This window comes from Lethenteron reissneri, chromosome 16 (assembly GCF_015708825.2).
Source record: "Lethenteron reissneri isolate LAM-NWPU_2019-01 chromosome 16, ASM1570882v1, whole genome shotgun sequence".
In the NCBI taxonomy this organism is placed as follows: domain Eukaryota; kingdom Metazoa; phylum Chordata; class Hyperoartia; order Petromyzontiformes; family Petromyzontidae; genus Lethenteron; species Lethenteron reissneri.
Window position 1 is genome coordinate 12,312,323 of NC_083794.1, and position 12,053 is coordinate 12,324,375.

The 12,053-nt window shown below is 43.4% G+C and overlaps 1 protein-coding gene across 3 annotated transcripts in view; it reads right to left on the reverse strand.

The window, feature by feature from the left end:
- Nucleotides 1-12,053, reverse strand: part of LOC133342998 (protein diaphanous homolog 1-like) — a 233,676-nt gene that overhangs the window by 47,034 nt on the left and 174,589 nt on the right. For all 3 annotated transcript variants that reach the window (XM_061552421.1, XM_061552420.1, XM_061552419.1), the window contains 6 exons: nt 11,955-12,053; nt 10,943-11,037; nt 8,425-8,526; nt 6,251-6,490; nt 4,914-5,043; nt 679-803 (listed from right to left, as the gene is read on the reverse strand). In XM_061552421.1, coding sequence (XP_061408405.1) covers nt 679-803; nt 4,914-5,043; nt 6,251-6,490; nt 8,425-8,526; nt 10,943-11,037; nt 11,955-12,053 — 791 coding nt within the window. The remainder of the gene's footprint in view (nt 1-678; nt 804-4,913; nt 5,044-6,250; nt 6,491-8,424; nt 8,527-10,942; nt 11,038-11,954) is intronic.

Here is a 12,053-nt window from a genome sequence, read left to right on the forward strand (position 1 = left end):
GCAGGCCATCAAAAAGCCATTTCCTTGGCGCGATAACCTAATGGCTGTATATTAAATAACCTTTGTTTTGTGCAAAGTTCTTCTGCAGTATTAATGATGTTATTTTCAGTCATCTGCAGCGATATTTTGGTGCCAGAATGTGTTATTTGCGTGTGCAATGACTATTTGTTGTTTGGCGACAGACGGCGAAAAAAAACGTCTCTCGGTTTTATGACCTTAATATATATGTATATAGAATAATGTATTTTTTACAGCCAAGTGAATAATGAGTTTAAGATTAAGAAAAAAAGATATACGTACTTTCAGTTTTACAAAAAGTTAATACCAATGTAAATTTGTTTTCTGAATTTTAACTCAAGCCTCCATACTTTTAAATAAGTATGGAAACGTCATTAGAATTATTTTATTATGTTCTATTTCTATTACTTTATTATTTCCCTTCTACGTGACTTTACCGAAAGAACCAAGAAGATGAATCCCTGCAGTCACAAAAGCTTTAAATCAAAATTTAAGTATGAATTATTTTTATAACAGGGTAGTTAGCATCACTTTTCGTAAACTCTACCCGGCAAATACTATACAACACGTGTTTTTGTCCCTTCCACACGAGGGAAGAAATATAAAAAGGGAACCATCAATGCATAAACCCCACACACATTTCACACGCATAAAGGATATTGTCATCTTCTCAACAAATTTGTCATTCACGTCCTCGGTTGATGGGAAGGACTGGATGTCCTTTTCCAACTGTTCGATCTGATTCTCCATCTGCTTCAGATTCTTCTGGAGATTCTCGGCTGACACTGAGCAACGGCAATCACACGGAGGGGGGGGGGGGAGAGGATTTAAGAGTTGGGTGCAGGGAATGCTGACCAGTCTATCCTGTCATTTTGTCATGCCCTCTGGCGGGCCGCAGTATGTATGTAGCAAGCATTCTCCTGTTCTTTTATTTTGCATCAAACAGCATTAAATGTTAAAGAGAAACCTTTTTGGGTGCCGTTATGCTGACGCAGACATACTACGTGTTTAAAGGACAGAGCAAGAATACCACCAAAATAAGCTGCTTGCCCATATCGTATACAGTATATTCAGCTTATTGAAAAGTTTACAAGGTTATATAAAGGAAGAAAAAACGTTTCGGACAAGGGCCCTTCTTCACAGCACACAAGAGGCTAGAGGGGCAGAGAATGGCTGTGATGAAGGCCCTTTACATCACTATTGTATATATTTTTTTATTTTGGAGGCAATGTTATTGACAAATGCTATTTGTTATTTATGCACCACTGCCGTTACATCACACAACCAATGAATTCGTTTAACAAGGAAAAACTACGTAAAACAAACTGTACAATTCAAGAAATAACAGTAAACAAACTAACAAATGCGCAAGAGACTTCAAATACAGAGTTCTGTAGAATGGTGTGCGAGACTCATGGTTGCAGGTAGACTGGTGGGGCCGGGTGGTGTGAGACGTAGGAAGGTTGTGGTTGCAGGCCGTGGATCGGCAGTTGGGGGGGTTACATGTGCGGTGGATTCCGCATTTGTAACGTTAATGAGTGTTCCGTTTACGACAAGAAGCCTCGACGGGACGGGCGCTAACTGATCGTATGGCATTGCGAAGGAAGGCTTCACAGCCGATATCTGCGTGGTGGCATGCAGAGCGTGCAGAGTGTCAGGGAGGGCGTCCAGATGCTGCACTCTACTAATAGGATTTGGCTTTCCGCAGCTCTCGGGTTTTTTTCCTTTCTCCCCATTCCTCCCCAATCCTCCGTTCCTCAACTTCAAAACCGTGTCGGTCGTAGACTGTGCCGATCTTTCATCTTCATTAGTGCCCGGGTCCCCCCAGACACTAGCAAAAGCACGTGAGCGGCATCGATCTTCATATTGGCAAGCAGTTGCCGTAGCAACCTACAATTTCCGTGCTGGAACTTCCCTTAAATCCCCTCCCTCCTCTCCTAATCTGGAGTTTATGGCCGGAAGGTACACTTCTTCAGTTTTCACTCGCAACAGCAAGGAGCACGATAAAACATGAAAAAGGTAAGTGCACAAAGATACACAAATGTTGAAAGGGCCTAGATGAACCAAAACCCTAAAGCTTGACCATGTATTCAAAAGGTCTTGTTTCCGCCCTACGTATGCCTTGCAAAGGGCTCTGCTTTGTGGCAGCATGCTCCCCCCCCCAGCCAGATGAACGGGGCTTGCAGACATCTCTGCCGCCGGCTCCTTGAAGAAACATCCCGGGGAATGTCCTCCTGCAAGGCGATGAGACCCGAGAGCCACCGCAGGAGGTCCCGGCTGAGAATGCATCACAAACAGAGTTCCTCGTGTAGCGCCCCCGCGGGGGGGTCTCAATCCGTTTGGAGAAGCCGTCGCGAGGCCCTGTCTACTGTCGCCACCATATGGCCCAGCGCTACTAGGAAGCACCTCGCGCCCCCCTCCCTTCGTTGTCCAACAATCTGACCGCCTCTGCCTTGAGGCAGCCAGACCGACCTTCTTCACTGTGGGAAAAAAACCCTTCCCCAGGGTTGCGTCGCTCACGGCTCATGGGTCTTTCAACTTCCTTGTCGGTCGCAAACTGCACTCGAGGCCATTCAGGGCAAACACGTGTTCCTTGAATGTTTGAACCACCTTCGCCACAGATCTCTCCAGGCCCTCCCCCCCACCCCTGGACCCTAATCTTATCAAGAGGTTGTATAGGTGTGGATACATGTGGATGCTGTCCTTCTGCAGGTAGATGATTACCACGATTAACACCTTTCAGTATCTCACTGGAAACTCCCTTTCTTAAGTCTTCCAGGAAGCCTTAGCTCGGAGCGTGTTGGTGACCAATGTGACTAGCTCAAATGGAACTGTGACGAACCTGCACCCTGGGATCTGACAGCCCCACTATTCAGGAAATGGTGGCCAGAGGTGACGAAAGGCGTGGGGGATTCCTCTGTATCGATGTTTGAACTTCTTTCGCACCATACATAGCCAACCGTGCTAATTGGAAGTACCACTTTCATACTAAATTAATTAAATGTGCGAGTCTTAAGTTCTGGGACCAGAACGGTGTTCAATTGTCCTGATTCGGAGCATGTTGGTGACAAATGCATTAATAATTCTCTGTAAACAGACAGGGCATATGAATTATTAATCTACCCACAATGTTAACCAGGGCGGCCACTGGGCTCAAACCGTCAACCTTGACTGGACATTTGTGAAAAAGAGCTTTATAGCTTATAGAATTCCTCCAGTATAAAAAAAATATATATTCTGATTCCGATTCTGAAAAAGAGCCAACGCACGACAAGCTGGGCTATGTCGCGGACCTGGTGACACGGCTGAGTGATGGCACATTTTACATTTGTAAAATCATCTTATTTTCTAAATAATCATTGCGCACCTCGTAGTTTTGATATATTTTATGTGACAATGAGAATTATGCAGGGTTATAATGGACCGTTTGTGGACTGATAATCTGCAGTCACCCTAGGGGTGACCGTAGCATGGAGGCAGCATGCCTAACAGCCATAGCGCTGTGATCGATAAGAATTATGTGGCAATTCTGTTACAGTAGCGGACCAAGGAAAATGAGATTATACTTCTGATCAGCAACTAATTTTCTTGTTTAATACAGGGCACGCTTGAAACCTGTGTCCTTATTCAAGGTGACTGCTTTTTGTATGGAGAAATTATTAGAAAAAAATAAAAAAATATATTATTTTTGTTACGGTAGATTTAATAATTGCAGAGTTTTAACAGCATAGGTGAAGTGCTTTGAAAATGCGTAAAGGGCTATTACACGTTGGATAATAACAGAGGAAAGTCTCACAATGTGAATGTAAAACAGGATGGAAATTAGAGGCTGCTTGAAAAGACATGGGACAGGAATATGCAGCTTTTATCAAAGACAAACATGTGACCAGAAAATGAATGATAACTGATTTACAGCCCTTTGTCAATCTACTGCTGGATGAGGGCGTTTCCATGCTGTCGGTTATTGGGGGTTGACCATACTTCACCACACTGGTCAGTGTGAGTTGAGGTGCAGATCTGGGAGGGGGAGTGAGCTGCATTTCCATGACTGGTTTTGATATCACCTGACACAGATGTTTGTTATCTGTGAACAGGAATTAAAACTTAGGTTGCCGGGTAGCAGTGTGCTAACCACTGGCTCACTGCTCCGTCCCCTGCAATTCGTTGCTTGACTGGCAATTAGTTGATTTAAATTTGACTGGAGAATAAATGCAATGCCAAATAAACACTTTAAACTACTGCATATCACTTTGATCATCTAAAAAAAACAAGCAGGTAAATATAATATATATCCTGAAAATGTCAATTACAGTATGTTATGAATGGATTATAAAGAAATGCAATTTCATACCTACTGCTTTTTCAATAGTCAAAGTAATGAAAAATCATTGTTTTTCATTATTAGTACCTAAACATGGGTTTGCAACATGCCTAGCAATAGGTGGCCACACTTATTTTATAAAAAAATATTCTCAAGACCACACGTATTCTCCGTACATGCGGTCTCTCTTCAGCCCGAACGGCAAATCGAAGCAAGTAATGTTCCGGGTTCAAGGTTATTTTTATGACTCGGCGGCAAGGAAATGCAAATAACAAAAATTCCACATTTTTTAAATGGAGCCGGTGTAGTTTGCAAAAAATGCTATGAACGGACCTAGATGTGTACATTGTAAAAGTCCAATTATTAGCTAGCCATGCCTCGCAGCAAAAAATGTACTCGCCTTCTGAAGGCCAAACAAATTGAAGCAGAGTTACCTGTGAACTATTCCGAAGCTGACGAAACCTTTTCAGACGGTGTGTAAATTTTTTTTTTTTTATTTGGACGTGCAATGTGGGCACTTACATCAGCACGTGCAACGTGCCGAAGCAACGGAAGGCTTGCGGGTTTTGCTCACCTCTGGAGGCCTTCTCCACGTGACTCAGGTCCTCGGTGAACTTGAGCACCTCCGGGTACTCGGCCTCACAAACCTCGGCCAGAAAGTGAAGGAGTGTTTGTTTTTGGTCTGCTGACTTGGTGTCGCGAAGCTGCACACACGCACAAAGTCAAAGACGGACATCCCCCGTGTAGCCTTAACAGACTGCTGGGGAAAGTGCTGATAGCGAGGACCTATTAAGGCCAGAACGGCACACGAGGGGGTGGGTGGCCAACACCACGTTCGACACCCTTTGTCTCCCAAGTGGTGATGTTTACACACCGCACCAGGTACTCATTTGAGGCTAAGTCGACCTAAGGGATAACCAGGACCAGTTCAGATAATCGTCACTGGTGTTGGCCGTGAGCATGAATCGAACTCGGGTTGCCGGGTCCGTAGCGCAGCACACTAACCGCTACTCTAGCGCTCCCCATACACAAAGACAAAGGCAAACACACAGAGCCAAGAAAATAAACAAGCAAAAAGCAGTTATCATTTCGGTTAAAAAAAGAATTCCTCCACCAACTCCAACCAAGTTAAATCACATGTGCATACGGAAGCTACTGCCAATACATTACAGGAATCCTCATGACAATAAGTATTTCAATAAACGAAAAAAAGGAGATTGAATGCCGTACATTCCAGGGCAGTGAATTGCAAACATCAAACCATCACACAATCCCCATTTTAGCAAGAGCCTATTATGCCGTAATACAATTTTTCTTTATAAATTACACTGCTGTAATATGATGGGCGCTCACTGCCACAATCCCTGATTATTTGCTACTATATATGTATATGAGCAGATATATAGGAAGGCATATACAGATGCATGGCGTGCATGCCTGCATACACACACAGTCGTACAATGCACACAAAATATAGATTATTAGTTATGACCTTGAATGGAAAAATAATAGAAATTAAATGGAGAAAGCTGCTGAAATACTCTTCTCGCTTAAATCAGGAATGCATCATTTCCATTGCTCCTTTAGTTTATTCATAATTATTTTGCCAAGTAAAATATCTACACTGGTTGAAAATTACTAGAGCAATTCCTTTCTCCAGCAGTAGCAGAGGTGTTGCACTTGACACTGTATTGAATAATAAAAAGCAAGAGTTGGTGATTAAAGATGGGGCAAAAAAGCAAAAAGCCAGGAAGCCCCTACAAAAATAAAGTGCACCAAAGGAGCAGCAACTGCTGCAGCACGCAAAGGACTGGGCGCATCCTCGGGTCACCTGAACACCAGGGGTTAAGAGCGCTCGTGTGTACATGGTCGCGCGTGTGTGTGTACACACGCGCGTGACAGTTGCTCGACCTTGCACAGGTAGCTGATGTTGAAGCCAAAGGTCTGCGCGTTGCGCGATCCGGCGTTCATGTAGTTGCCGAAGAGCAGCACGATCTCGAGCAGGCGGCTGAACGCGTCGCTCTGCTGCACCTCCTCGCACGCCGCCGTCACGGCGACCACGTCCGGCTTCACGGAGGACACCTGCTCCTCGAACTGCAGCATGAACTGGATGGCCGTGAGGCGGGAGCGCAGTCGCGTCACCGAGCCGATCTGTGCGCAGTGGAACCATCGCTATGAATTCGGGCACGGTGACATCGGCCACTTGTGATATGCCAGGTCGCTTCTGAAAAATAAGTTCATACCTCCTCCGTAAGCTTTGACCTGGCAAGATAAAAAATACATTTTATTTGAATTTTTTTTAAGTGATTTGTTTATCTTTCCTACACTTTGCACTCGTGTTTATGTTTCTTGTTTGTTGTTGTAACGTTCTGAGCCGCCCCTACTGGACATCTGTGAAAAGGGGCTTTATAGCTCATCGGATTCCTCCAGTATTAATAAATATTCTAATTCTGGTGGCGATTAGAAAACTGATTAAGAGCCGCAACAATGGCTCTCCGATGCGTTTCCGGGTCCAACTGCGTGCTTTATCAGCAAGATACCCGCCGTTCTGCTCCACACGGTGTATTTACAAATGTGTGCATGTTGAATTTATTTCGCACCGCACGTAGCCAATCTTGAGAATCACAGGTGCGGGTGCAGACAAACAAACTAGACATAAAAAGCAGTTCTCAAGAAATGAGTTTTCAATCGATGGGAGTTTGTTTTGCAAGTGAACAACTGCATCAGTGCAAGTTCAAAATTCGGCTTCCCGAAGCTCCCGGCATGTGAAGCGGAACATCGGATGTCGTGTCGGGCAGCATGCGGAACAAACCGTACAACATCGGAGAGCTATACGATAATTATACTGGTAGGAACCTCCTGGTTACACCAGCCCACAGGGGATTATTGTGTCCGTTCGTTCGTCGTGCATCCAAAAATGGGTGGGGAGGGGCTGGGTGGGGAGCGTGGGGAGGGGCTGATTGGGGGGTGGGAGGGATGGGGCTGGGTGGGGAGGGGCTGGTCACCCCGTGGTGCCCTTATAAAACTCAACGTTTAACCTACTCACGCCGGCTTGTGCCCGCCCTCACAGTCGGGCATATTTGCGGAATACACCACGCCGCCATTGACCGAGCAACCCAACGTTTCCTACCAGCTCCCTCTGCAGAAATGTGTTATGGAACAACCATGAGAACCAAACAGCAGTTGCTCTAATTTTTCATTTAAAATTGCACGTAACGCGTTTGAAAAATAACTTGGTCATTTAAACGTTACGAAGGTCATTGATGCATTGAGAACTACTTTTTTCTCCAAGGGAGTTATACAACTCATTGATTAAGTTATTTAATTCATAAATATGTAAAAAGAAAACTTGAAAGATAGCACGTAACCAGAAAATAAAGCAGATTTTTGTTACTTTGTCTTTTCATGCAGTGTGAAAAGCTTCAAACAATAAATAACCCCAGCTTTCTCAAATATAACGTTCAGTCGCATGCCATTACACTGAAAGCACAAATCCTCGACGCGTTATATTTAAAACAAGTAATGAGGTTAAAATGTTACCGTTAGAATCACGGCTGGCAAGAGAAACACTCTGGTCACGTGCCAGAACGTCACGAGTTGAATGCATATTTTTATCTTAGGCAGAGGTCATTTTATCAAAGGGGATTCTCTAAGTGGGCCCATGGACAAGTGCATAGCATTTCATTATACTTTTCCCAAATGGGCAAATGCATTGCATTTGGAAGAGAGAAGCAATTGTATCGACGTCTTTAGCAAAGTTGAGCACACCAGCGCATCACCTGTTCTTTGGCAAGAAGGGTATAATACTGTGTCATTTTCATAAGCACAACATGCAACTGATGTAACCAAACAACTCAGATGTGACATTTTCATCGAGCACGAGTTAATAAAAGTGTATATACATACATATGCCCAGGAGCCAAAAAAAAACATAATTCACTTTGAAGAATACATTTAATAATGTGTTGATGGCAACAGTTTTCCTGCCTAATTGTTTGATGATGGCGGTAATGACCACAATGCAATTCTTGGCTAATTGTTTAATTAAGGTTTTATTAGCTTAATGGGGAACCAAAATAACTCACCACCACAGAAAACTGCTCGGCCTCTGCCAAGTCATCGTACTCATCTTTGAAGCCCGCCAGAGCCTCCAGCTGGTCTGCCTCGGGCAGCTGTTTGATCAGGTTCTGTTCAGGTAGGGGTCCGTGAACACACACACACACGGTGATCTCCATACGCGCACAGTGTGCGAGAGTTCAGCTATAATCAGGCGGCAAACACAAAGACAACGGATCCCCCATAGAGCCTTTTCAAGCTGTTGGGAGGAAAGTTCTGTTAGCGAGTACCTATTAAGGCCTGCACTGCACACCCACAACATTGCCCGGTGGCCTTTGTCTCCCCAGTGCTGATGTTTACACGCTGCATCAAGTGGTCGTTTAAGGCTGAGTTGACCTAGGGGAGGTCCAGGACCAGTTCAGATATTCGCCACTAATGTTGGCCAAGAGTATGAATGGGATTTAGCGACGTCTTTGTACGTATCACATGCCCGCATACATCAACATAAAGTCCACTCACACACTCCCGTGCGTATTCACTTTGGTGAAGGTCAGGACCAGTCAGGAATTGGGACCCCATTATTATAAGGTTCATCCAATTATGGGAAATCCAGAAAGCAAGCCCAAATTTTGACACCTCCTCTAGATTGAATTGACCCCAGCATTTAATTCCAGTTCCTTAACTAGTATGGGTTAGGGTTAGGTGAGGTTTACAGTAAAGATTAAGGCGATGAATTAGTGTTTGGGCGAGGGAAGTGTTGCCCTCTTTCTGATTTTGTGAATGTGATTGCCAGGGTAAGAAATTTGTCCTGGTCGCTCACATCCACACGCAAGTGGAAATATTTTCATCCAAAAATCACGTTCGCACACATAAACACAATAAGCATGCATTGGTACAATAGTTGCAGCGTGAAAAGGATGCACACGCAGACGAACATGCGCTCATGGATCCATGCACGACCACAATCACCGACTGCTTCACTGTTTTACTCAAGCCTGCTTTCCTCTGGGAAATGTGCTTCTGTCTTTCTTTAGCACCTCACACACCTCAATGGCACACGAGTGAGTGGTCATTGAAATACATGACCTCAAATACGGCTTTCCCATGATAGCGTATTAACTATAAATATTTGGATGAACGTCCAGGTACGATCATGCTTAAAAGACAGTACACCTAAAATCAATTACTTATGCTTCAAATAATACATCTTAGCCATCGAATGCACAATCGATCGATAAATTGACACCAAAAGCATTCCTTAAAATAAAGATTTTTAAATTCCAGAATAATTTTATGTAAAGTCGGTCATTTATAAAGTGCATTTTTATTAATTTGATTTTACATGGTTCCCTGTCCACCTATCCTTGTTTAATCAGTTTGAGTTACATTATAAAAGGCACACTAAGGCTTGGCCCACACGCTGAATGTCTGCGTTTCCCAGACAAACAAGCGAATGAACAAGAATAAGCATGGCCCTAACAGTGAGCACGTGCTGCCCCAATAAATCGTCAAGCGCATGGCTTACGAGGGTGGGTTACGGGGCCCCATGGTGCACAGAAACATTCCCGCCAGATGGGAGAAAGATGACCAACCAGGAGAAGAAATGTAGGCTGTTTGTCTTCACAAGTGGTGCGGCAACTAATTAAATCAATCTTAATTTGCACCATCCTGATGAGACGAAACTTGGCTAAGGGAATCATTCAAACTGTAGCCAATTAAATATTATCCCTTTTGCTACCATGGTTACTACCGCTAGAGCCATCTTCCACATGTGATGGATGTTAGATATGAAGATGTATGGTTATTAAAAAAAAATTCCACATCATGATTTATATGGAATATGCCTCTTTGTCCAATGACTTGACACTTCCTGCGGGGGCAGCGTACCATGCTGACAAGCAGACATCAACACACGCTTAGATAGAACAACTTAGTAACCAAATGCATATTAAAAAAAATTCTAGATTGGCTGGAGGATTCAAAACAGTTTAACGCAATTTTAAAAGGACACCGAGAAATATCTCTTCATCTAATAAACTAGTTTTTTTTTCCCTGCCATACAAAATACTTGTTAGGCAGTTAATATATTTGTGCCATCCACACGAGTAGATTTATATTTGACTGGTCTTGTAGCTGCCACCTTCTCTCACCCTCTCACACATACTACAGTGCAGCACTCTGTTCACCCGTGATTGGTTTTTGTGCGTGCGTGTTTCCTTAAAATGACTGCAAAGACGTTTGATTTTAGACATTTCTGTCAGGACTTGTGGTAAAATTCCCCCATTACCATCTTTTACCTTTTTTTTACTTGCGCCTCGAGGGAAATCAGACTAATTTGGTCATGAGGTTCCAAGAAGTGCAACATCTGCTCTGGAGGCTTTATTGAAGGACCAGCCAGTTATTTTTACATTACACGTTACCTATACATAAGATGTAAAATATATATATCATCTGACAATTTAATCGGAGAACTAAAGGTCACTGCAAGGAATGTGACATTGGAAAGGTCAAATTATTCAAAGTACACATGCTGCTTTGTCACCTCACCTGTATCATTGACTCCGTGATCTTTTCTTCATTCACCTCCAGAATTATTTTCTTAATTTCTGTGTAGGGCATCTTCAGTGTTCCTAAAAAGATAGCTGCAGCAGCGGCAGAGTAGATGGAAACACTCTGTGAGGACTGAGCATAATAAAACTGACAAGTTCACCAAAGTAATTATATTCAGCTATGTTTGTGCATTTTATATGGCGGTATAATGTGCAACAACAGTGCAGCATTTGAAAATCGTATTTTTTTTGTATTTGCCTATGCAAAATACATTTTGTCAAAAAATTAGCATTAGATACGAAAAGCATTTAACTAAACAAATGCCTCCAATGTCATATCTCATTACGTTCCACGACTTGGCTTTTTGTGGCTGTAACACTTGAAAATGTACCGTGATTTGTGGACCTATTGAGGTTTTACCATCATTTAAGTCCAAACTCAAGCAATCGCCTTCCTCATCACCATCATTCTTATGTAGGCAACGCAGATCTAATGAGGCCGTGATCACCTGCTGCTGCTGCTGCCCACAGGCCCCGGGCCATTCTCTCGTCAGCCTCACACAACACAGATTAACCCTTAAAAAAACAGCACGTAGAGTGGTACTCTGTCCTCCCCCTTCTAATCTGTCTACAACAAAAGATGCGTTTTTAATGTACATTCATTTAGAGGAAAAGGTGGGGGGGGGGAGATGGTGGAGGGAGGAATGATGGTGGGGGGGGGTCATGACAACGTCCTTCAGACCACAGTCAATGACACCACATTTTCAGCACCTTAAATAATCAGTAGATATAAACTGTAGGAAGACACAGACAAAAATGTTGCAGACATTATCATTAGATTGTGTACAGTTTGTTGTCCTTCTCCCCCACCCCGCACCTCCAATTAGCACGGTTGGCTACGTACGGTGCAAAAGAAATGTTAACCACGTGTTCAACAGACCGAAGACATAAGAAACATTTCTTATTACTCTCGTGAGAAATGATTCTACATTGAAGAGTGGTATTCTCACAAAGGTTTTGCCCCGATTTTTGATCCAAGACTTTGAGCTCCTTTATTTTTTTCTTGGAAGAGGGCTTGTCTGGTAAGTCCAGCACTTCTGCTTGCTTGG